At 44.0% G+C, this 26,752-nt stretch overlaps 2 protein-coding genes across 6 annotated transcripts in view; both read left to right on the top strand.

Moving 5' to 3' along the window:
• exoc4 (exocyst complex component 4) overlaps nucleotides 1–14,729 on the top strand; it is a 98,238-nt gene extending 83,509 nt beyond the window's left edge. Inside the window, exons 17-21 of one of the 4 annotated variants that reach the window (XR_008573805.1) lie at nucleotides 5,627–5,771; nucleotides 6,981–7,159; nucleotides 7,569–7,728; nucleotides 13,344–13,687; nucleotides 13,792–14,729. Coding sequence is in view for 3 of the 4 variants with exons in the window: in XM_054800173.1 (XP_054656148.1) it covers nucleotides 5,627–5,771; nucleotides 6,981–7,159; nucleotides 7,569–7,728; nucleotides 13,344–13,581 (722 nt within the window). In the remaining variant the exon portion in view is untranslated. The other 3 variants (XM_054800173.1, XM_054800175.1, XM_054800174.1) reach the window with 3 other exon arrangements.
• An 811-nt stretch (nucleotides 14,730–15,540) lies between these two features.
• On the top strand, nucleotides 15,541–26,344 carry lrguk (leucine-rich repeats and guanylate kinase domain containing). Of its 2 annotated transcripts, none has more exons than XM_054752749.1 (19): nucleotides 15,541–15,694; nucleotides 16,050–16,148; nucleotides 16,215–16,296; nucleotides 16,368–16,468; nucleotides 16,686–16,767; nucleotides 17,919–18,043; nucleotides 18,542–18,685; nucleotides 18,791–18,871; nucleotides 19,485–19,571; nucleotides 19,644–19,750; nucleotides 20,125–20,244; nucleotides 20,312–20,408; nucleotides 21,800–21,913; nucleotides 21,981–22,182; nucleotides 22,806–22,880; nucleotides 22,966–23,105; nucleotides 23,229–23,317; nucleotides 24,001–24,083; nucleotides 24,899–26,344. In XM_054752749.1, exons 1-19 carry the CDS (start codon nucleotides 15,683–15,685, stop codon nucleotides 25,054–25,056), a joined length of 1,998 nt encoding a protein of 665 aa, XP_054608724.1. In that variant the 5' UTR covers nucleotides 15,541–15,682; the 3' UTR covers nucleotides 25,057–26,344. The 2 variants fall into 2 exon arrangements, with proteins under 2 accessions (XP_054608724.1, XP_054608723.1); XM_054752748.1 differs by having other exon boundaries at nucleotides 24,841–26,344.
• The last annotated feature ends 408 nt before the right edge of the window (nucleotides 26,345–26,752 follow it).

Below are 26,752 nucleotides of genomic sequence, written 5' to 3'. Positions count from 1 at the left end.
ACAAACGCAAATGCGAACACACTCACTGTGTGGGAAACATGCTAACCAATAGGCCACCGTGTGTCCCACAAAATTAATACAGTATATTGTTGTTGCAGTATATTTTACTATTTTATTTTAGATTTTTATTTGTGATTATTATTTTTAGATTTTGGAGCATGATCCCAAAATAGAAATAGAAATATTCCACACAGAGATGCCCAACGGAGATTCAAACTCAAATCTTCCCGATCTGGGATCTCCTGACTGTGTGGCCAACATGCTAACCACTAGGCCACCGTGCGGCCCTACATTCTCATAATAGTACATAAATACATTTAAAAAATATGATGTTTGATGGGGAATATGGTGATGGTGTGTTTTGCAACCAGGAAGTCATGAAACCTTATGAACTTGTTGTTACCTCCACCAAACGCAGCACAAAGCGCAAGCGCAGCGCGGAGGTTATGTTTTTGGCAGCGTTTATCTGTTTGTTTGTGTTCAAAATAAGTTGAAAAGTCCTGAATGGATTTGGATGAAATGTTCAAGAATTGTCAGAAATGGGATATGGAAGAACTGATTACATTTTGGGGGTGATCTGGATCACCGTCTGGATCCAAGAATGTTTTAAAGCAGGGGTCTCAAATTTGCGGCAAATTTTACACCAACACTGAACTAACAGTGGTGTTATCACGTGGATGTATTGTGAATTGTATCGTATCGTGAGGTACCCTGAGATTCCCAGCCCTACTCCCAATACTCAATGTGGCCCAGCCTCACCCAGACTCTACCTTCACTGCCGCCCAGTGAAATTGAGCTTGAGGCCCCTGTTTTAAAAGATTCTTTAACATTGTGAGATAGGACCATTTTTGGCATCTGTGAATAGAACCCCACAAAAAATGGTGAGAAGACTTGGGGAAAAAAATACAGGACAAGTTTCCAACATGTTCTACAAAATATCAAAGACTGAATTCCAAAAAAATGGAATAATTCAAGGTCCTATGATCCAGAATATGAAACAAGGGGACCTTTCATGGTAGAAAGACAACAAATGAAGCTCTAAACATGCAACAAACAGCATTAGCGAAGAAACTGTAGAATCTGGAGGGTGTTGTATCTTCAAAAGCTATGGCGCTAGTTCCAGAAGAACACCACCGTTGCGGAAAATGCCATTTTTGTGAATAACTACTGAACTAATGCTGATAACATGATGAATCCAATTGCTGATGTTTTCATGCTCAACGAATCTAAATATGTAGATCAAATAAATGTAGGACTGATATTTATGGTGTAAATCACACTATGGAGTGAACTACGGAGTGCTTTTCTAGTTTTCCATCATATTTACAGTATGTGTGTTGATAGACGTGGGGGCCATGAAAACCATTCGTTTGTGCAGCCGTAGCCCTCTAATCTATCCCGCAGCCTTCTTTGACAACAAGGATTTAGGAACCTTGACTGTGGTATTTTCCTTCAACTGTCCATTCTAAATGATAAGTCTAATAAAGCTCATTGCTATTCACAGTCGAGACAGCCCTGAAGGCGTGTGTGCAACAGGAGAAGATGATCTTTTACTTTACTTTTTTTTTGAAAGCATGTGTAAAGCATGCCTTCCATACTTTCTCAACCTTCTGGACATGTGCTCAGATGCTACTCCTCGCTACCAGAGGCAGCAAAATAATTAATAACTCTCCTCCTCCCCCTCCTCCTCTCTGTTACTCGCTCATGAATCATTCATCATGCATGCCACCCCTGCAGCAGACCCTTCTTCTCTCATATTCCTCCATCTTCCCACTATACAAGAAAAGTTGTTGGTGTCCTATGAGATGTTTATTGAGGTGCTTGCATGCATGTACACCATAAAAGTTAATCTTTTAGTGTGCACACGGCAAAAGAGGAGGTGTGAGCAACAATGTTTTGCGCCCATGAGCCTTATGCCCATTTGTACCCGCTAATGGCGCCCCCATGCTGCGATGCCACCCTCGCTTCAGTCAAAGCAGCATAGGAAATCTGTGTGTTTTTGTGCGTGTGCATGCATGCTTTAATCTAGTGTATGGTGCACAATGGGAACCTAAATCTGCTTTTATCCACTTTTGGTGTCTAACCTGCTGACTTCTTTATGTGCTAATGATCTGATAAGTTGGCCGCAGGGGATATCCACCCTAAATACAATCACAGGAAGTCAATTAATGCCATTACGAGACACCCCTGGAGAAATCAGGCCGGACCCGATTGGTGTGATTCATTAAGAGGGATGGAGATTTGTATCAAACCAATGACAGGAAGCGAGGGCGTATCTCCACTCGTTGGTGTTATATGACAGTGGCTCAATAGGAAGTTCATTAACCAGCAAGTCCGTGCACGTATATGCAGAACATACATTTAGAGGGTAATGATAGACAGGGAAGCCGTTATCTCTTCTATGCCATCCACCCCCCCCTCACACACAGGAGCACCGTGTTTGCCTTCTTGATTGGATGGCAGTGACCCACAAGTAGCAAATGTTTGCCATCGCCAGTGGCCTCCCTTGGTCTTATCAGGGCTTCATTTAAAGGCGCTCTAATGGGGATTGGGTGTTCACCAGTGTAAACACAAGGTAGCTCTCGCTCTGGAAAGGAACTGACAATTACTCTGATAAAACTCACAGTGAAACATGGCAGATCTGCTCTTCAACGTGCGCCCGCCCTGGCACACAATGCCGGATGAAATGCTTTAAGTTGAAAGGCTTACTTCTCTTCCCTTCTCTTCAGTTTATCGGCGTGTTTATGCACCACTACTTCTGCCAGTTTGGCCTTGACAACAATGGCAGCTGCACTCCTGCATTGATGTTTTATTTTCACGGAAGAATTCCAATACAAATACCACCTACAGTATAACGCTTGTTTCCACATTTAATCTCACTCGTTTCAAAAATGAATCTCATTTTATTCCGTCATTTCTTATTTTTGCTTTCCTTTCTCATTTCCCACTTTCATTTAAACTGTTTCATTTCTCAATTTTCATTTGTCATTTCCTTGCGTCTGTGTAGGCTCTCAGTCGTACAGGAGTTGTCCATCGAGGAAAAGGCTTCTTGAGACGTCATCTGTACTTCTGTGTAGAAGGTGTCGGACGTTTCGCTCCTCATCCGAAGAGCTTCGTCAGCAAACTAATAAGTGCTGGTAGCTTAGGCCTTAAATACAGTAAGAGTGGGCGGAATTGGTGTGCCAACACCCTCCTCCTATTGGTTCGTTACACTAAGCCTGGGCGGAGCAGTGGTATAATCCTATAATCCTATATTTCCTGTTTTCATTTCTCATTTTTGAATATTTATTTTCATTTTTTTCTTATTTAATTTCTCATTTCCCACTTTCATTTCTCTTTTTTTGTGTCGTTCTCATTCATTTCTCATGTTTTTGTTCATTCTCTTTCCCATTTCCTACTTTCATTTCTTATTCCTTGTTTTCATTTCTCATTTCTTGTGTACTTTTTTTCTCATTTCCCGGTTTCATTTCTCATTTTTTACTTCTCATTTATGTTGTTTATTTTGGTTGTTGTACTCATTTAATTTCTCATTTCCCACATTCTTTACTCAAATGTAATTTCTCATTTTCATTTCTCATTTTTTGTGGTCAATTCCATTATCGTTCTCATTTATTTCTCATCTTTTTGTTCATTTTCTTTCCCAATTCCTACTTTCATTTCCCATTTCTTGTTTTCATTTCACAATTTTTATGTACATTTCCTGGTTTCATTTATCGTTTTTTATTTTTAATTTACTTATGTTTGTTTTCATTGTCGTTCCTACTAAATGTCTTATTTCCCGTGCACTTTCCTTTCTCAATTTTCATTTCTCATTTTTTATGTTCATTTTCTTTCTCCTTTCCTACTTTGATTTCTCATTTTTCAGTTCCAAATGTCTCGTTTTCATTTCTCATTAGTGTGTGTGGCAGCTGGACCTACAGTGTGTATAAAAGTCATAATAAAGAAACGTTTGTCTTGCTGGGAGCACAAGGATGAAAGAATGTAAACGAAAACGCCATATGCGGCGTGAATAAGATCACATTTGAAATGTGCATTTACCAGTAGCTTTTTAATGAATATTTTAGGGCTATGCTTTTATATGTTTATGTTATCTTCCCTTTTTAGAGTGATCTCCACTCCCATACTGTAAGTGTTTGTTCATCAGACAATTCTTTATGAGTGAACATGGGGGGCAAAATATTAGAAGGAGCTGCCAGCGTGATGCGGTACATTTCACACTACAGCCACCGTCGTTGCTGTTTCGGAAGGGTGTTGTTGTTGCGCAGGTGTGCTGCAGTGGCAGTGCAGGTGAGACATATGAGAGCCATTGAAGGGAGATGATCAGCCTCTGTCCCTCTGCGTTGTGTAGTTTAGGATGGGGAGTGGGAGGTGGGGTGCTAGCCTGCATCCACGTGTGACCTTCGTGAAGAGTAACAGGGGAGTCGGCCGTGACTGCGGCACATCGATCGAGGACCCCTGCATTCTCCGGCTCAACAGTCACCCTTCATACTGCCGCACGCTCGCCTCATTGACCAAATAGACTTACATATGAGTGACGGGGCCAATTTCTCTCCCAACACCGTCCTCCCCTCGCCAATTTACAACCATTGATCTACACCGGGCTGAATTTATATACACTCATCATGCTCTCTGCGCTTTTTTTAACACCCTCGTCCACACAGGTCCTTTGTGTGGCAAACGCTGCAGTGCGCTGACACATGCTCTTGCTGCCTCAGCACCGGCGGACGCTGGAACGCGCAAAGACGAGCTGAAGGACGCAGCAGGCGTGTGAAAGTTGAGCTTTTCCGTTTGCTTGCCTTATGTGACTGTGCCAACCTCACACATAAATGACATGAATAGCTACATTGCACATCCACTGAAGCAGGTCACTGCTTGTGTATATTTAATCTTGGTGTTTATGTAAGATGATGTAAGGTTTTAGCTTGTTAAACTCTAAGATGATTTGATTTCATTGAATGCAAGTCAAACCAGCAGTGTTCATATTTGAATGGGTCCCAGCCCACTTTGAACAGGAAAAGCTGACCGCAAACAGCAGAGCGCTCCTGTCATTTAGAGGATCTTTGACGAGCGCTTTTGTAGTATATCAGGGATGTCCAAAGTGCGGCCCAGGGGCCATTTGCAGCCCTCGAGGGTTTTTTTATTGGCCCGCAGCACATTCTAAAAAAATAATTGAGCAAAAAAAGGACAAATAATAATAATAAGCAATAATCTTACAAGAATAAAGTCAAAATATTAAGGAAAAAAGTTGTAATCCAGCAAGAAAAAGTGTATGAGAATGATGTTTTCTAAGAATAAAGTCCAAATATTTAAAGGAAAAAGCTGTTCTATAGCGAGACAACATACTAGCTTCATACTTGATACACTTTTTGATACTGTAGTGCGTGTATACGACACATCCAAGTGGCTCTTGGTGGCAAACGTTTGGACACCCTTGTAGTGTAGATCCTTACAAACAGCAGACACTCCTGCTATCTACTGCAGAGGGTTTTTGGCTAGCATAAACAATATTAGCCATTTGGTGAGGTGCGGCAGAGCCTTGCACTGATTGACTTTATATCCTAAATAAGCCAACCCTTCACAAATGACTTGAATATCTTTGATTGAATGTGCTTTCCTCACCATGCAGGTATATCTCCGTGCGCATCCGACAGCCATGCGCTGGGCGACGGCGATCGCAGCAGGGAGCAGATCCTGCAGACCCTCAGTGACCTGTGCAGGGGCTTCCAGGACATTGCCAACCGCTGCCTCCTCGTGCTGCACCTGGAAGTCAGGTAGGCTAAATAATTGCTGTTCAACACATTAACTCATTCAATCCCAGCCATTTTTCAAACGACAGTCCCTCCGGTAGCGGCCATTTTAGACGATTTTGACCGTTCTTTCAAGGCACACAGAATATTGTGTTCTAGGGATATACAGGTATAAAGATGGAACCTACCAGCAGAAAGATTACACGCTCATCTTTCATCAGAAAAAAAGATTATTTTGATACTTCTTATGAGCCCCACCTGGAGCACGGGAGGTTAGAAAAGTCTTTTTTAACTTTACAAAAACATGACTTGAAGAGTGGAAGCTGCTTTAGCCGCGTACTTTCTTCACTTCCTGTAGGTTTAATGGCAATCACTTTGCCCATATAGTGTACAATCCATTATGGCAAGTTCATTTACCACACCATAACCCTTCTCCCCCTCCTGCAAACCCTTAATAGCCCCATCATCATCCCACCAGCTCCCTTATGCAACGTTGTTTATGCTTTCAGTCGGGAAAAAAAAAAAACAACTTCCCCAAGGCGTGTGTCCCGCTATATGCTACACTCCATTGGCTCCTCTCATCCAGAGAATTTCCCCCGATGGTTGTACCAGTTAAATGAAGCCATGCGGAGGAAAGGAGGGGGGGGGGGGGGGGGGGGGGGGTCAAAGGAGGGTGATACAGTAGATTCAGGAAACTTCTTTGACATTTCGTACCTCTTAGTTTATCAAGTGTAAGGATAGCAGGGCAAGGAAGTGACTGCCTTATAAGCCTTATAAGACGCTTAAGTCTTATTTATATTGGTCATTTGAAGTTTCAAGGTATGAACACGCATAGCAAACATTTCCTGATATTGTTTTACCCCCCAAGCGGCGTTCTGTACCCACACTTAGCTCATGTCTTTATTCAAACGGGAAAAGATCAAATGAATAAGGAATTAGCTGTGCCAAAAGCTTCTTTGTGCTCCACATTCTTCTGTAATTAAATGCTTTTGAAGGCTACAATTCGCTTTTGGGTGTGAAAGAAAATGTTAAAAGACAGCCGCCCCCCCCTCGCCCGCCCCTTCAGCTTCTGTGTTTCAGCTGGCTTGTACGTTTGTGGCGTGTTTCACTAACTAATCATATTTCACCGCTGAATAGCGCCCAGCTGTGATAAGCACTGCAAGTACAATTACTGCTGTAAAAAATCAAGACCTCTCCAGAGCCCCAAATAAGGTAATAATTCCCTTCACGCAGGGTGCACTGCTTCCACTACTTGATCCCGCTGACCAAGCAGGGCAACTACGCCATCGTGGCCAACGTGGAGAGCATGGATTACGACCCGCTGGTGGTCAAACTCAATAAGGACATCTCAGCCATCGAGGAGGTGATGGGGGCGGCCTTGCAGCAGCACAAGTTCCAGTACATCTTTGAAGGTAATCCAGGGCATCCACAGGCACATTTCAGCAAGCTTTTGTATTGCAGTGCAGCTTTTCAAGAAACCTTAGCGTAGAAAGTCAACTTTAGAGCAGGGTTGCCTAAAGTGGCCGATCCAAAAGAAAAAAAAAGAACAAAGTTGTCATTTTTAGAAAATTAGGTTGGGGGAAAAGTTACAATATTTTGCGAATAAAATTGTAAATTAACAAGAAGTAAATGTACAAGGATTTGGAAGATTAAAAAAAACAACAGCAAAAATGGGGGAAAAATATAATTTTACTAGTGATGTGCCGGACGATATCGGGTATCGATAAGAAAGCATTGAGCATCTTGGGTAGTATTGCGATGCAAGCTGTACGCTGACTACTCTGAAGTACATTCATGATCAAAATCTGGTTCTCCATCAAGGTCTGGGTCATCTGATCTCCTGCATCCTGATCAACGGGGCTCAGTACTTCAAGAGGATCAGCGAGTCTGGCATTAAGAAGATGTGCAGGAACATCTTTGTCTTGCAGCAGAACCTTACCAACATCACCATGTCCAGGGAGGCGGACCTTGACTTTGCCAGGTACACATCTTCTCTTGTGATCCAAGTAAGGGAAAGCTAGCATGGAGGATTAGTTGTAAGTAGCTTTCGCAGCACTTGTTTGCTGATGTTAACTGTGATAGATTCTTCTTGCAAGAAAGCAAAAGGAACTTAATAATACCATACCACAAATACCAAATACCACAAATCTGTTGCAAACGTTTCAGTCAATAGTGAGAGCAGAGGCGCAAAGAAATAGTTAACAGACGCTGCCACGAACGTGCAAAAAAAAGAGCATTGATTAGTTGTTTCTCCCCTCTGTCAACTTTGATTATGGCGAGCGCTGGCGGCGGCTACTCTCCCCTTTCCCTCCGCCGCCTCTCAGCCGCCCTGATTGCAAGGCGTTGATTGGGAATCGCCGCTCGCTTTGTTTGCACATTCTGCGGCCGTCTGGATCACACACACACACACTCGTGCAGTCGCAGCCACGCAATTAGCATGCATGCAAGCTGCACGTGTAAGCTGTCGTATCAGGGAATAAGGAATGTGTACCTAATGATCTGACCTTTCCCTAGTCTTGCTGTGATGGAGCTGACAGGAGCAGAAGGCAGACCTCCAGCAGTCTGAGACGTTAACATTTCTTATTTTTTTCAGAAGACTGCTTTCATGAGAGGCAGCAGATGCTTGACTATGTACACGTGTGTGTGTGTGTGTGTGTGTGTGTGTGTGTGTGTGTGTGTGTGTGTGTGTGTGTGTGTGTGTGTGTGCGTGCGTGCGTGCGTGCGTGCGTGTGCGTGGGTGTGTGTGTGTGCATGCGCTATTTTCCTGGATACGTCTGCTTGTGTGGGGAAAAGAGGGAGAGAGAGACCTGGACAAGGGCATAGTAATAAGCATTGATCTGAGTTAAAACTGAGCCAGCCACTCGCCAGCACTGCAGAACGCATGAAGAATTCAACACACACGCTCACTCTTCTCCCTTGCACAGCAAACATGTTGAAACATTGCCACCTTGTGGTTCAATCCATATAAACTCTTTATGTCCTGTAACTGGTTGTTAAAGCTCTCGTTTGGCATCCACACACACACACACCCTCCTGTCCACCATCCATGCCTCCAGCAGAGACAAGAAACAGCCAAGAAGAAACACAACACAAAAGTTAGTCGGTGTTGCTTGGCAACAGCCCGCTCTGCTTATTATTTACCTCGGCAACATATGCTAGCGCCTTTTAAGAGCAATATAGCGATATCATTTTTTTGCAGCGCACACTATTTGCTATTTGAAGCTGCTTCTTACTCTTTGTAACAACTCAAACAGCTAAACGAGTTACCTGTTTTCACAGCATCTTATAATGACACGCTCTATGCATTAAACAGAGAGCTGCTTCATTCATGCACCCAGCAAACAACAACCTGCCCCCACCCCAAAGGAGTGTACAACAATCTTTTTCAACAAGAGAGGAACAAATGGCACTCAAATAAAAACACCTGTGTGCTCACACAGCACATGTTTAGTCGATCTAGTGGCGTGTTGCCCCCTTCCTGATTTCTTTTTCTTTTCAACACAAAATGCAGTTTTTATATGAAACTTTTTATGATTTATGGGAGAAAAACGATCCAAAGCTACATGGCCCTGTGTGAAAAAGTGATTGCCTCCTAAAGCTAATAACTGGTTGGGCCACCCTCAGCAGGAACAACTGCACTCGAGCGTTTGCAGTAACTTGCAACGAGTCTTTCACAGCGCCGTGGAGGAATTTTGGCCCACCCTCAGCCACATTGGAGGGTTTTCCAGCATGAAGCGCCTTTTTAAGGTCATGCCACATATTCTCAAAAGGATTCGGGTCAGGACTTTGACTAGGCCACTCCAGAGTCTTCATTTTGTTTTTCTTCGGCTATTCCGAGGTGGACTTGCTGGTGCGTTTTGGATCATTGTCCTGCTGCAGAACCCAAACTGATGGCCAGACATTCTCCTTCAGGATTTTTTGGTAGACAGCAGAATTCATGGTTCCATTTATCACAGCAAGTCTTCCAGGTCCTGATGCAGCAAAACAGCCCCAGACCATCACACTACCACCACCATATTTTACTGTTGCTATGATGTTCTTTTTCTGAAATGCCAGATGTAATGGAACACACCTTCCAAAAAGGTATTTTCCCAAAGGTCTTGGAGATCATCAAGATGTTTTCTGGCAAAATTGAGATGAGCCTTCTTTTTGTTCAGCAATGGGTTTGGTCTTGGAACTCTGCCATGCAGGCCGTTTTTGTCCAGTGTCTTTCTTATGGTGGAGTCATGAACACTGACCTTACCTGAGGCAAGTGAGGCCTGCACTTCTTTGGATGTTGTTGTGGGGTCTTTTGTGACCTCTCGGATGACTCGTCGCAGCACTCTTGGGGTCATTTTGGTTGGCTGGCCACTCCTGGGTTCACCACTGTTCCATGTTTTGGCCATTTGTGGATAATGGCTCTCACTGTGGTTGGCTGGAGTCCCAAAGCTTTAGAAATGGCTTTATAAACTTTTCCACACTGATAGATCTCAATTCATCTCAGTTAAGCATGTTTCAACGGCGGCAATCGCTTTTTCACACAGGGCCTTGTAGGTTTGTTTCTTTTCTCCCTTAATTATAAAAAAGTTATATTTAAAAACTGCATTTTGTGTCCAGTTGTGTTTTCATTGGCTAATAATTCAATTTGTTTGATGATGTGAAACATTAAAGTGTGACAAACATGCAAAAAAATAAGAAATCGAAAGTGGGCAAACACTTTTTCACACCACTGTATATGCAGAGTAAAGCTACGGAACACAGTGAGTGAGTAGAAACACAAACCCGTTTAAGAAACAGTCGTCTGGATGTCTTATATTCATATTTTTTTGCTTGAGAATGCTTCATTTCAGCAAAGCAGATGTAAAAAGTTGCTTGAATTATGCATATTTTTTTACTCATAATATTTGACCATGAAACAGCATGAGTTAATAATGAATATATTTTTGAAAATGTGTGGTAGAGTGAAGCTGTCTCAAATAAACAGACCACCATTAGTACCTAAAGACAGTCAGATTCAGCCTGAAAGGACCTTTTTCCCATCCGGGTTGAGCTGTTAGTTTGTGTGTGGCCCCTCAAATTTGTTCTCCTCCGCTCTCATAAACACCGTGCAGTGACCCGTGTAGGCAGGTAGCAAAGCGCTGTCATAAGCTGCTTCCACAACACCCGCCTAACAAGTTCGCTGGAGGGAGCCGAGCCCGCCGAACTCCCCCCCCACCTCCACCTGTCTGCTTCAGGAAGCGACTACACTGGTGCACGGACGCCATTGTGCCTCAAGTGCACCAACACAAAGTGCGTGTTTAAGATGTGAAGCGTGTGTGGTGGGAGCTGTGTCTCCAGAGAGAAGATGGTAATAAGTACAGCTGACAAGCGTGTCAGAAGCTAGTGAGGTGTCAACAGATAAAACTGTTTGTATTTAGGGCCCAGGCTGCGGCGTACTGTCACTTCCATAGCCGTATGTCTCCCTCCCTGTCACCCCACCCCCCCCCCCCCCCTTTTTTTTTTTTTGTCTTTCCTCCCCACTTCCTTTTTCAACGTTTTGCTGTCACGGCTGCTCTCTGCACGCGACTGTCCAACCGCCTGCACCTCTTCTTGCTTGCAGGCAGTACATGCACTAAAAAAACACAATGAATGTATAAAATGGGTTGAAACTATTTTTTTTAAAGACGCTCGCATCTTCTTCCACAACGGAGCATCACTACCATCTTGTTTACGTGTGCAGCAGAAGAAGATGCGAGCGTCTCCATCACACACACACGGCTGGAGTGGGGACAAATATAGCACAGAGCGATTTGTGACGTCTGATTTGTTTTGTTTTTTTGAGGAACCATTTTTCTGATGTTAAATGTGTTACTCTTTTGAATGCATATTGTTTTGAGAAGCCAAACTCTTTATGATGCAGTGCAACACCAATAACGTACACAGAGAAAGTTTGACACCTCATTAGACTGCAAAGGTGTTCCTAATGTTGCATCAAGCCACGCAACACAAGCCAATGATTTAAATAGACACTAAAGTCATAAATTCTAAACGGCATTTTCATCATTAAGGCTTGTTTTTCAGTGTTGCCATGGCTGCACCAACTCATCGGTCCAGTTGCATGTTGCCGTCCAGGCTGACGGAGAACATCAGGGCCGGCCTCTCCATCCATCCATCCATCCTCGCCTCATTGCGCCCCCTTTCCCTTCCCTCCCTGCCCGGCTAACTAATGTGAGACAGCAAACACGCTGACAGAGGATGCCGTTAATGGCCTCCTCGCTCACTCACTCACTCATTACGATAGCTGGAAATGAATTGTGATCATCCTCCTCTTCCTCACACGTCACCTATGAGCTATACATGCGGTGTCCATACGTCATTAATATTCTTTGTCGACCACCGGGATAGTGTAGGGGGGGTTGTTTAATTAGAAAGTGACGCTGGCAGCTTTCTTCCCACCGCAGAGGCAATAAACAACGGGCAGCCATGTGGCTGTGTGGAACAATGCCGGCACCGCCTTGTCTTTTTGTTAATGTTGTTCATTCTTAAGTGTTTTCATGCATCATGCCAGCAGAGCGGCACATCACGCAACTCCAAGATACAAAGCTTTATGTTTTTTTAGTGTGCAGGAATAGTGGTGACAGTGGCTCATGAGGTAGAACAGGTCGTCCACAAACCGGAAGGTTGACGTTTGGATCCTCGCTCCCTCCACCCAGTCACTGTTGTGTCCCTGGGCAAGACACTTGACCCACCTTTCCTCCAGTGCTGCCACACTGGTGTATGAATGTGAATGAATGTTTGGTGGTGGTTGGAGAGGCCGTAGGCACAAATTGGCAGCCACATTTCCGTCAAACTACCCCAGGGCAGCTGGGGCTACAGATGTAGCTTACCACCACCAGTGTGTAACTGAGGAGTGAATGAATAATGGGTGTGAAGCGCTTTGGGTACCTTGAAAAGTGCAATATAAAATCTAATCCATTATTATTATTATGGGGTACATGGCTTTGGGTCAAATGTCTGAAGGGGTACGCCACTGTATAAAAGTTTGACAACCACTGATTTAGAACATTTTTATGCTTGAAAATGCTTAATATAGGCCAAGAATAACATAACAGAATAACATTTGCTTAAATATGCATTTTTGGCTGATAATAAGCAGCAGTACACTACAGTACGAAACAGCTATGAATTCATTTTTGTGAGGCATGACTGTACCGCCACATGTACGCCACATAGCAAGAACCCTACTGATTTACGATGATATCCGACAGATTTGAGAGAAGTGTGTGTGTGGATTGCAGTGGATTATCCATTGTTTTTTGATTGAAGTCTGTTACCTCTGCGCCCTTAGCATGCGTTGTTTTTGGTGCACTGTGTTGTGTTTGTGTGCTTCATTAAAAGTGTCTCGGTTGTGAATGTTTTTTTTTGTCCTCCCAGCGGCACCGTCGGGAGGTCCCTGAAGTTCTCTGTAAGGAAGCTGGGCTTGACAGCAATAGCGGCTACTTTAGCTTTTTGTGTTTTATCCCTATGGTGCTTGTCCCTTTGATTCTGCTGCGCAACAACACAAACACACAAGAAAAGAAACACAGCTGCATAACGTTTCCCTTTCATTTTCTCCTCATCGCCTCTCTCATTATACAGGCAGTACTACGAGATGCTCTACAACACGGCGGACGAGCTGCTCAACCTGGTGGTGGACCAGGGCGTGCGTTACACGGAGCTGGAGTACATCAACGCCCTGTCGCTGCTCCACCGCAGCCAGACGGGCGTGGGGGATCTGAGCACGCAGAACACGCGTCTGCAGCGGCTGAAGGAGATCATCTGCGAGCAGGCCGCCATCAAGCAGGCCAGCAAAGACAAGAAGATCACCACGGTGTGAAGCGGCTCTGCCGTCTCGCAGTGGAGAGTTGGGCCCACTGTGCCTACCTGCAATAATGAAGGCCATATAATTCGGGTGTGGAGGAAAAAATCTCATCTGTTGTGCTGTGAGCGTTACCATTACACATTTCAAATCATGTTTCAGTACTTTTCTACACTGAAATCATGCAACTGACACGTAAGTAATTCCCCCATCATGCGACCCTCCCAGTGTCCACTCCATAAACCTGGGAGAAGAGCACTTAACCGGAGGAGGAGGAGGGTGGACGAGAGACTTGTCGATACCTCAGTGGGCCCGCCGCCGGTCCCCCTGAAGCTGACGCCACAATCCATCATATTGACACTTTGGCCGGGATCGATGGGAAAACAGCTGCGGGTGCCCCCGATGGATTTGACTCAACTTGGCATAAGCCCTTAAAAGCTGCTGCTTCGATAACTCGATACATGGGAAACTTCAACAGAATGTTAATTTGCTGCGTCATGTGACAGTCTCTGTTATAATGACTATAATGACTAACGTCACACTGAATAATGGCCGTCAATAATCCATCCAGCACTCTTTCTTCCTTATCCTTTAGCACATTTACTATTTAGCTGCTGTATTTACCATTTTGTAATATCTACATATAATGCACGTACGTCTGGACCAGGCCAATCATGCTTACTTGTCCCCTGATTGTTCTTAATGCACATGTGATATACAAACAAATAAACAATAAAAGGGTTTTTTGCCTTGTGTTTTTGCAAAGCAGGCCTTTTTCTTCCGTTGCAGGAAGGTGTCTGACCTTTTCCACATGAGACCCGTCCAAAAATCAACGCTGGGAGGATGACAGTTGGAATTATTTTGAGACATGTGGTCAGACAGACTCAAATGTGTGTATTTCATACTTGATGTATTTGCATTGACATATAGAAGTGGGTTTAGATGTATTGTACATCTATAACAGTCTGTTTCACATCAATATCTTACTAGAAGTGAAGATAAGGTTATAAATGATTCGTGTCATTATTCATTCTCTGGCACACGTGTCAAACCCAAGGCCCGGGGGCCAGAGTCAGCCCGCCATATTGTTTTATAGAAATAATGCACATCAGAAAGATGCATTTTTTTAAAATGATTTTTAGTATTTTTTTTAATATTGTATATATACATACTATTTGAATTGTATGACTATTTGTGTACATTTGTATTTCTTTTTAATATATATATTTTATAGTATACATAGTAATGAAAATAAAAAAAAATCAAAAACACTTATTTTTTATTTTTTTATTTTAGTATTTTAAAAAATATATTTTATATACATATGTAAATGTTACTGTTATTTATGTATATTTTTATTTCTTTTTAAATATATTTATAGTACAAATAAAATCTACTATAAATCAAATATTTTAAAAACTTTAAAAAAAAACTAAATATATTTGTTCTACTGAGTGAAATTGGAGTTTCTTTTTTCTTTAAATAAATTATACAATAGTTGTATACTCCCAATTTCCGCGTGGCGCCTTGACTTCTGATTTCAATGTAAGTTTGCTGGTAAAACAACACAAATGTAAATGATAACAATCAAACGTGTGATAATATGATGAGGTGATAACACATACGGTGTGCTTTCACATTACAGGCGGCCCTTTGAGGGTAAGAGGGTAACCGTAACTGCGATGTGGCCTACGGTCAAAACGAGTCTGACGCCCTGGGATCCCAACGTCTTCCCAACAGATGTGCTTTTTTTCCCCAACTAAATACATTTGACGTCAACAATTGGACTCTCCCGACTTTACAGGTATTTCAAATCAGTTGTTGTCACATTTCTCTTCCTTCCAAAACGACATATTACGCAATCCACTATGTAGCGGCGGCTAACGCAATGGTAGACTACGTTACCCACGGTCCCGTGCTCTCGACACGACCCATACGTTGCTACGCGACGCTGACACACGCCCTGCTAATTGCGAGGTAGCTAGCAGTTGGAAACGTCACAGCTGCGGCGTACGAGTCAGTCTAGTGACATTTACAGACGACTGTTCGTCATTAAATTATGTTTCAATAACGAGCCAATAGTGTGGCTACTTAAGAAGAAACTACCAGGCAGGTGGACATGGCAGCAGAGGTAAGTGGCACCTTAAACGGCAAAAAAAATGTTTCTTTTGTACTTGTGTGTGCTTTGCAAACTAACTAAGACTTATTGGGAGATAAATATGTTTAAAATGGTCAGTTGGTTGACTCTAATTGATACAAAGATATATTTTAAGTCATTTACAGTAGACTATCAGTCACTTTTGACAGGTATTCGAGCATCACTACAGCTACACTAAACATTTCATGACGCCCAAAACAGAGCTTACATCCTCAGTTATTGACTGTGAAAGTTTTACACATGTATAATAACGTTGGAATATGATTTGTATTACTATAGCACAACTACGATTAACGCACCATTGTCATATACTGTATGTTTTCTACAGGACAGTGTTTTAAGTGTTGAGTTGGTGTCCAGCTGTTTGTCCCAACTTGGTCGCTTCGGCACTGGACTTCAGCACCCATACTACCACCTGGCCCTCCCTGTAAGACACATTCTGGGTTTACATAACCACATTTCAGTGACTTTATTGTGTATTCATTTTCTCCAGCATCACAGGCTTAGGGATGTCACTGTTTTGTGTAGTTATGGTCATCTACAACAGCTGGAGCTGCCACATAACAACATTACAGGTATGAAGACGTGATAACGTGCACATTTTTACTTGTGTATAATCTTCATCCTGATGTATTTCATCGTCTAGATCTGTCCTGCGTCAGCCACATGCCCTATCTCGTCATCCTAGATGCCTCTCACAATGAGATCTCGGATTTCCTTGGCTTCCAGGCCCCTAAGAACCTGAAGGTATAGCGCAGGACCTTGAGCTGACAGCAGAAGGCAAACTTTGAGTGGTGGCTGAGGCTCCCAATCTCCTGCATTACTCCCCCATGACGAGCCTGCATCCCCTCATCCCATCTGCCGTCACTCCAAATATGCTTACACTAGAAGGGTTTCACCGCCCTTGAATCTCCTAAATGAATATCCGTGTGGATTATTGGCTCTCTCTTTGCTGTTTTTACAGGAGGTCAACCTCTCCCACAACTGTCTAACACAAATGAAGGACTTGTCAGACTACGCAGCTCTTGTGAAGCTAGATCTGGACCGTATCCTTCAAGGTCCCATTTTTCACCAATTTTAAATAAGTCTCACGAGTACCACTATAGTGTATTGGAAGTGTGATGTCCAAAATCTTTAGACTGTTTTTCGTAAGCCCTACTGGGAACACGCCCTCCGTTTGTGTGTCTGTGGCTTTAATGCGAATGAGTGTGTCGCCACCGGAAGTGATAACTTCACCACTTTTTACATATACACTGTACCTCTGTCCAATGTAATAGATGCCATATTTCACATACAACAACGTTACATTAAGGAATGGGACAGGAAGATACAAACGCACTAGCATAGCTGTGTGAGCTACAGCGTTAACATTACACTCAGAGCGTTATAACATGCGGAGCGAAGCCTGAACTCTTGTTTGGTGCTAATAAAGGCACAATTCACACAGTGCCAAAGTGCTTAATAGAAAAATAGGCAAAGTCACTTCATAAAATCATTCCTCACTGTGTTTAGTCCTGGCTCTGAGCACCTGCAGGAGACCACTCCCTAAGCTTCTCAGAGCCCAAGATGGTTCATGTGGCTCTAACATGTCAGAGATGTACTTTGGCACTAGAACGTGAAAAGACTTGTACACAAGCAGAGCTGTTTTAAAGTCCATTCTCTGAACGACAGGAAGCCAGTGCACGGACCTGAGCTTTGGACTAATATGCTCATATTTCCTGGGTCTAGTCAGGACTCGAGCAGCAGCATTCTGGATGCACTGCAGCTGTTTAGCAGCTCGTTCAGAGAGCCCCGTGAGAAGGCCGTTACAGTAGTCCAGCCTGCTGGAGACAAAGGCATGGATTCGTCTCTCTAAATCTGGTTTATAGCAGACACTATTCCCTTGATTTTGACAACCAGATATTACCTGATGATTAGATTTTGCTGTGCCTGACTGGAAAGTATGGAACGCATCTGTCGGCACTCAGCAAGCTGTTGGTATGCAACTTTTTCTCAGACTTTTCCCAAGAATGGCAGGTATGATACTGGCCGTGGCATCACGACCGCGATTCTTTAGAAGAGGCTTAGTGACAGCACTTTTTAAGGCCTTTGAAGTGAGATGTTAACTCGCTGAGTGATACATAAGCACACCCGTAAGGTGCAGAAATATTTGCCATTTTTAGCTTGCATGAAGCACTCTTAACTCACTACTACTCAGACAACAAACTCGGTGAGGTCATCGGTCTGGAGAAGTGCTGCAAGCTGACCCATCTCAGCCTGGCACACAACAACATCTCCAGCATCAGCAGCCTGGATGATGTGCCACTCACACACCTCAACCTGGTGGGTTACTCATCTTCCTGTTTGCGTCTCTTTGTCTTCATGTTTTGGATTTGTCAATCGGAAGCCTGCCATGTGGCCCAAAAGCAGTTGCCATGGCTGCTGTGCCCCACTTATGTCTGGGGACCAGCTAGTAGTGGTCCTGGCACATGCACCGTGAACATGATCCTGTCAGCAAGCCTCATCTCCATTCCAGTGCCGACCCGAGGCCCATTTGAGAGGCCCCGCCTTCTCCCGACATGCAGCGAGCGACCCTCTGCCAGGCGTCACGCTCAGCCAAACAGCGAGATAACGACTTTAGTAAAGGATCGAGCGCCTGTGCAGGTTTGGCATTGTGCTGAATTAGCACCTTGCCAGCCTCGTCTGTCAGAATTTACCAGCGAGGGGGTGGGGAAAGCGTTTGGCAACCCTGCAGAGTGGCCGCGGCCCACTTTTAATTTGAACTACAGGGAATCATGGAGTGCCTTGGAAGTAAAACAAGTGCATCTGTTAAATGTGCAGAGGGGGAACCAGCTGAAGAGCACCGCAGGTTTGGAGAACCTAAAGATGCTACAGGTTCTTGACTTGGCTATGAACCACATCACTGGTCTCTCTGGCCTCCAGAACCTACACCTTCTGGGCTCCCTCAACCTGGAAAAGAATCAGGTATTTGAAAAAAGAGACAAAAATTACAAATATTTACCAATACTTACTTATCCAATACTTACATAATAAGTGTAATAAATCTGTAACAATAAATACGTTTTACAGATTAGTGACATTGAGGAGTGCAAACACTTTCATGATCTTCTTCTGCTGAGGGAATTGAATCTGCTGGATAACCCTGTACAGGTAATTCTACTCTACCTAATTCTATTAGGTATCCTCGCACTGGAACTCATACTGTATAACAGGGGTGGGGGCCATCTGCGGCCCACGGATGTTTTTGTTATTGGCCCGTGGCACAGTCAACCCATTTTTGGAAAATTAGGTTGGGGAAAAACTTCTAATATTATGTTATTATATTCTATTATTATACTATAGTCATAATATTAAAAGAAGAACATTTACAAAGATTATTTGAGAGGAAAGTTGAAATATTTGGACAATTTAAAATAAACAGCAAAAGGGGGGGGCGGGGAGCAAAGAATGAAGTTGATACTAATGATAGGCCTTTTCACCTACAGTATATGACAAAGCTGATACTAAGTTGATACTAATGATAGGCCTTTTCACCTACAGTATATGACAAAGCTGATACTAAGTTGATACTAATGATAGGCCTTTTCACCTACAGTATATGACAAAGCTGAGATGCATTTTTTTCTTGAAATAAATATAACATCTTAGCACATACACGCGTTGCTTTATCAAATAGTAATTTTTCACTATGTGGCTCTTGCTAGAAAAAGTGTGGACACCCCTGCTGTATATTCCAATGCTGTGTCTTGTGTTCTGTGTGTAGGAGCATCCAGAGTACAGGCTCTCTGTGATCTTCCTCCTCCAGCATCTGACCATGTTGGACCAAGAGAGAGTCACTGTTGAAGAAAAGGTTTGGAGTAAACACCATCTTTTGAAATGGCTTTCTCTCAGAATGTCATATTAATCAATGTGTGGTGTCCAGGTGATGTCCATCAACAAGTACGACCCTCCTATGGATGTGGTAGCAGCCAGGGATCACATGACCCAGCTAATGTATCAGCTGATGCAGCCGCAGCTCCTCTATGATACGTTAGTATCGCCTCCTGGTGTCATCTCGTGCTAAACTAGCACTGCTTTATTTCCTCTGTCAAGCTAACACGTGGTTATATTCTGACATATCTTTCAAAACAAACAGAAGTAAAAGTTGTTTTTCGAGTGCCGGGTGGCTTTATCTGCAGCCTGTCTTGTTATCGCCTCGCTCAAAGAAAATAAAAATATGAGTTCATATAGCATCGCTTTAAAAAAAAAACCATCCATCACAGGCAAAGGCAAGGAAAGCTGCTGAGCTGCAGATAATTCCCCCGGATTGTTATTACGGGAAAAACACATCCGTCTTGTGTGCAAGATTCCTTTTCTTTATTTGTATGTAAGACGTGAGAGAAATGCTGTGTCTGTCCAAGCAGCACTCTACCCAGCCATGACACTCCCTATCCTATGCTGGTTCTGACTGGTCCGCAAGGCTGCGGGAAAAGGGAACTGGCCCACCGCCTGTGCCACGATTTCGACGACTACTTCGCATATGGGTCAGTGTCACACGTCACGAGCTTCCTCGGCCATTTTTACTAAACGAAGGTTTGTGTGCTCTCGCAGAATCAGCCACACCACCAGGGGGCCCTACTTTGGAGAAGAGAACGGAGACGATTACCATTTTGTCAACGAAGAGGACTTTCAGCAGCTGGTACAAACGGTGCGGTCTGAGTCGTAATAAAGAATGGGGACACGAGGCCCAACATGAGAAACATCCCGTTTGCTCTTGTCAAGTTTGAACATGTGTGGATGAAGAACAGCGGTTTTCATGTCGTAATTGACTATTTTTTGGCTTTCACGCTCGTGCAAGTGCCTTCTGTCAAGCAGGTTAACAGTTACGACCCCCTTCTTCCTCTTCATCTCTCCTCCTGTCTCCTTATGTTGTCATCCACCTAATTTATGGCCTGTAACTTTCATGTCTTTTTCCTTGTTATGTCCTCTGGCGTGCTTTACAGTTAACTATTTAGTCTTTGAGGATGTAATTTTGAGAGACAATATGTAGGGGATGTCAAAAGCAGTGGCCGCTGCTGGTCTTTGAAACAGGGGAAGCTCATTGGGGTCTGACATACTGTATACATTTAGTATGATTTTAGCAATGCTGTCTGCTTCCATCGCGCCATGGCTGGGCTACCTAGCAGGCTACATTGATATGATTTAATGAACCAGCGAATGAGCAAAACTCAATAACGCTGGGATAATGTCGTTTACTTACAATGTAGTACGTACAAAATGGGAAAATAGCTGTAGGGTTGAATTGCTGTGAAATAATTCACTCCGGAAGAGGCTTCACGTCTGATCTGACCGCTGTCTCCCGTACGTCACTGCGTCGGGGAAACAAATCTCCACTCACTCCTCCGGCTGCTGTCAGTCAAAATCAATGACCGCTGTAACCACAGACCGCCAGTGAAGATCACCTTCCCTGGAAATGACGTTTTTTGTCGGTTTGCCCAATCAGGGTCCTCTCTCTGTGAGCTTCCGTGATCTGAAGCTAGAGCTTCAATGGAGAGACTCACTCAACAGCAATACCCAACATAGTCGAAAAATCAAGTGCCTTGTAGCACACTTTCAATGCAGTTTTAACAGGACTGTACACTCAACAAAAACATAAACGCACCACTTTTGATTTTGCTCCCATTCTTCATGAGCTGAAACTTTTTCCATGCACATAAAAGGCAGGTCTCTCAAATATTGTAATACCACAAAGCAATACGGTACAATTGCACGTTTTATTGTGACCAAGCTAAGGCACACCTGTACAATAATCATGCTGTCTAGTAAGTTTAAGATCTCTGAGTTCAGCTCATGAAAAATGGAGGCAAAAGGAGGACCGCCTGCATGTTTGTTTATTGTTCAATAAGCTGCTTTCAGCATAAAATCTCACATTGTTGACTTTCTACCACAAAATGCTGGTCTTGAGTGTCTAGAGACAACACTTCAAACTGCCACAAAGGGAGACTAAAGGTGAAGGGGTTATGGGTGAGAGTGGTCAAAAGTTCACATGACCTCAGGTTGTTCATCCTGACGGAACACGCCTGTGTTGCACACATGCAGGGTGCTTTTGTCCAGACCGTCCAATATGGTGGCCACAGGTACGGTCTGAGCAGGGACGCCATTGAAGACGTCGCCAGGGAAGGACTGGCATGCTGTGTGCACATGGAGCTTGAAGTGAGTGGGCCGACACTGTAGGGATGCATGGTCCATGACCAAGAATGACTTTAATGGCTCTCTTTAGGGTGTGCTGAGTCTGAAGAAGAGCATCTTTGAACCTCGCTACATTCTCCTCATCCCCACGCTGCCTGAAAAGTACACAGCCAACCTGTTAAGCAGGAGCCTGTACACGCCAGCCCAGATTGAAATGGCGGTGTCGCGCATCGAGCTGTATGCCGACATCAACAGGAAACGGCCCGGCTTTTTTGATAATGTCATTCCCTGCGGTACGTCTCTGAGCTGTCTTTGCACTGCAAGTGTCCAATACTGATCATGCATTCAATTTAAAACACTACAAGTACCAGGGTTTTTTCTTTTACTCCTGCCCCCATGTCCAGACGACAGTTAAAAGGCTGTAGTTTCAAATTAATAACTCAATAAACTACATTTACCCACCTTTGTTTTGTAAACGCAGCCATTACCTGCCAGATTAGTGGTTCACAAATGATGACTAATTGTGGGAATGTATTAGGATATTAGTTAAAAACTAAACTAGCCACTTGACTGTCCTTTGGGCATGAAAGTTTAGAAAATCCTAGCTGGGCTATATGTTAAGAAGATTTTGGATTCTTCTGGATGGGATAGCAAGAGACAGAACAAACAAACACCCTGTGTCACTGATAAGGCCTCAGATAAATGAACGCACCTCACTACAATCCATACGGCACAATTTCAGTCCCATTACCGCTTTGTATTAAGGGCTCGCCGCCAAATAGTTTGTCATGCCTTTGCGTTTTATCTGTTTTCTTAATGAGACAAACACGCGGGAAGGGCAGCACACTCATCACTTTTATGCAGCGCTGACGTATCACTTCTTTTTCATTGCTGCTTGAGCATATTGTCTGTGCAGATGACCTGAACCAAGCCTACCACATGCTGGAGGAGGTGGTGAAGGACTACCTGTCGCTGGAGGAGCGGGAAGAAGGTACAACAGAGCATCCTCAGGGAAGATGTCATTAAATATTTTTGTGTCTGTGAGTTTGTAATTAAATATTATTTCCACAACACAGGTGAGGGACAAAAGGAGGAGAAGCCAAGGTCACCCTCTTCATCCTACCCATCCACTGCTGCGCTCGACCCCTCACTCCCGCACTACAAAAACTACTGCACCAAGATCAGGGAACAGCTCGCCCCCAGCAAGACCCCCGCTGTGAGTTGCAGGACGCGGGATGGAAAATTAATCGGCAGCGAAGCCTCTCGAGTGAATGATGGTCACAGCCAGACGCTGCCAATCATCGGGCACTTTCCCCCCTCTCATGTCTCCCTGCTGCAGGAGCTGGCTTCCATCCGGCGGCGAGAGCAGCCGGCAAGAGAAGCGGTAGTGGGGAAGAGGCCAGGGGTCTACAGTCGCTTCATCAAAAGGTTCATTTTGAAGCAGCACACACACTTGACGGCACACTCATGCCGAAATCCGAGTGGTGGTCCTCTCTGCGCCGCTGGGAAAATGGGCTTGATTGGCCCACTTGTCCTAACTGCTTTTGGATGGTTTGTTTGGCCTTCGTTTGTGACCTTGAGGGTGAAGTGTACGAGTGCTGAAATGGTTCCTAACCAGCTGTGTGCCTAATTTAATGGTCTTGTTGTTGTTTGCACTCAGCAGAACCCTCACCTCCTCAAAAACAGGAATAAAACAAACAATACACGAGAAAAGGTTAAATTAATGCTGGTTTTGCTCACATAAGTGTGTCTCTTCTCACCCCTAATTTAATTACAATTACGTCCCTTGTATTGTATGCCCCTGCGGCCTTCACACTCACACACACAAGTGACATCATGCATTTCTGCATTACTCAGACCTTCAGTGTTTGTGCAGAGGATTCCAGACATGTCTTCTTGTCTGCACTTAACCTGAGTGGGGATGCGTCCCAGCTTGTGTCTTCTTCACATATTGTCACAGCGTAGAGACCGCTGCTGTCAATTAATTGACAGTCCCGGAGGGACATAGTTTTTGTATCGAGGCAACAAAACAAAGTGGAATTTAGCTCGCCCAGCTTCTCTGGGAAACTGCACCACTTGTCATTTGAATTTATTCATCCTTGTCCCAACAGCTTAGATGAATCACTTGTGACTTCGGCATCCAGTCGGCTGCTAGATGGCGATATCCTGGGACTTGCAGTACAAACACTCAAAGGTGAGTGTTTTTAACTCATTCAATCCCAGCCATTATTCCAAATTCAACCCCCTCAGTAGCGGCCGTTTTAGAACATTTTGACAGATTTTTCAAGGCACACAGAATATTGTGTTCTATGGCTTTATAAAAGAAAAAGATTAGACTCGTCTTTTATCAGAAAACAAAAGTTTGTTTCTACCTTCTTCTGTTCTTTATTAATCAGCAGTAGAACATAGGTGAGTTTCAGGAAAATATCAGTTCCCAACATAAAAGGGAGAATAACAGTTTTTGTGAAAAGATACATTTCAAGCATAACTTTCACTTTGAGACAAATTTTTTGCTTATGTAAACCACTATACCACACAAAAAACACAAATCAAAATAAGTATTAATTTACAAATATAACACCATGAACTATTTACAATTTGGAAGTAAACTGTGTGTGCACGCGCGTGTGTACATGTGCATGCGTTAAAATTTCCCTACCATGCATAACCTTCTGCACTCTACACTCCTCCACGCTCTCTCACTTCCTCCTTGCTGTCCAGCATGTAAATGCATGCCAAAGATGCGTGCCGAGCTCTTATCAAATGCACTTCTGCCACCTTGTGGCCGTCATCACCTCTTTTTGCCTCTCGCACAAAAAAACGTAAAAGACGTATGAATACGTCTTTGGGAGCAAGCGTTGGGGTGTGAAAAAAGGTAGAAATATGTCTTTGTTATTGTATGCTATTATTCCGTCGCATCTTAGAACGGACAAATGACATGTAATTTGCAGGTGACCTGCCATTGCAACCACCCGATGCCACAGCCATCATGGTGCCCCTTTCTGACAGACGGCCCGGATCCGGTGTCAAGCCCATCCTGCCGCCAATCCCACCTGGACGCAAGACCCCTCAAGCTAACAGCCCGATCCCGTCACCCAGCCGCCACACCGCCGTCGAATCAGAAGACAGGGCCAACATGCAGGAATAGTGTCAAGGTTTCGTTTTGAAGACCATGTCTGTCAATGGCTCTGCTCCAAAACAAACACTTCATCTTGTCGTTTCCTTCTGCTATGCTTGAACATGTCTGGTCTTTTTTTTGTCGTTTTTGGTGCATTTTTGATTGGTCATGGAAGACAATATTGCCTACTTAACTGGTGTACAAATGGCCATGCGCAGACCTCTCGTGTTTCCTCGTAAATAGGAAGGCACACCTGGCCATCCATCACTGTCTGTCTCGCTCTCAAGGCAGCAGATGTTGCAGCGCCGTCATAATTCTTTGGCAGATATTGTCTGTCGGAGCCCCCCTGAGGTCTAACCTAGTTACGCTGCAGTCCGCCTTCTATGAATTCACATTGTGCCGGCCTGTGGAACAATCAGCGGCCTTTTTATACGGAGGAAGTGATGAATCACCAGCCATTGTAGGTGGCTACATGCTAGGAAAACTGCTACGTTGATGTGCTTCAATGAAAATTACGCTGACTATGCAGTTTCGTGGTTTCCTGGGTAACACAGCAGCAAAAGGACAGGGAGAGCTGGCAGGAACACGCAGAGAAAATGACTCCAAAAACATCACTATAGGAATGCATGTTGTTTGTACACATTATTGCATATAAAAATATAAAAATGTTTTGACACCATTGTCACCGAGTATGCTATAGGTTCAGTGATGTGTAACACTGTACAATTACTTTGTTTCCCCCTTTTTTTAGGCCCCATAAACGCACTGCACTAGCGGAGTGGGGCGCTTACGAGCCAATGAATGGACTGTGAAAATAGACAGTGAAAGCACAGAACCGTGTTACAGGTGCAGCTGCAAAGCCATGGCCTCACCTGTGTCGTGAGTACGTGTTAGTATTTTGTAACTCAACAATGCAGTGTATCGTCAGCTGCAATACACTGCGCCCCTCACTGACGACAAATATTTAGTCGTTCACGACGGTCACACAGCGAAGGCCGAGGCAGCACGCACGGCCGCATTAGCTCTGCTGCATGATGTGGCGCAATGCTCAGTCACCATGGCAACGGCTCTCCTCCGCCTCGTGCTCCTCGTGGACGTATAACTCGTCGCCGCCTCTTCCCTGCGGACACATTCATTCGTTGCCAGATTCATTGGCTGTCGACCTGCTTGAAACAAAAACTTTCTGTTTTAATTAGTTTGCTGCAGTGTGTCGACGCGTCATCCATCTATCTGCGTCGCTCCCTCCGACGCCGCCTCCCCCTCTTCCCCGTCCTCTCTATCGCCTCCTCCACGCGCCCCGCTCGCTCTCCAGTGTAATTAAAGCCAGCTAGTGCGGATAATAGAACTGTAATGGTGTGTAATTGTGATAATCAATACATAGTGCATACTAAAGAAGTCAGCATTTATAACTTTACAGGATGTTGCTGTTTCATCCCTGTCTGCTGCCTCATAAAACCAGCGTCCTTGCTGACCTTGACGATGACATTTCAGTCATTAAATTGCATTTAGCCTGCACGTACGCCGCCACTTGCAGAACATCACTTAGCGCGAGCAATTTCCAAGGACAAACTTTGACTTCTTGCTTGCTGATCGTTTACCTTGCATCGCCGTTATCATGTAAGTTAACATCACGTACACTCCTGATCAAAAGTGTAAGACCACTTGAAAAATTGCAAGAATTTACATTTTGCACTGTTGTATCTTAAGGAGGTTCCTCAGTAGAGATTCAAAATGCAAAAAGAAGA

The sequence above is a fragment of the Dunckerocampus dactyliophorus genome, chromosome 15 (genome assembly GCF_027744805.1).
Source record: "Dunckerocampus dactyliophorus isolate RoL2022-P2 chromosome 15, RoL_Ddac_1.1, whole genome shotgun sequence".
NCBI lineage: Eukaryota > Metazoa > Chordata > Actinopteri > Syngnathiformes > Syngnathidae > Dunckerocampus > Dunckerocampus dactyliophorus.
This window is presented reverse-complemented; position numbering and strand designations above follow the sequence as displayed.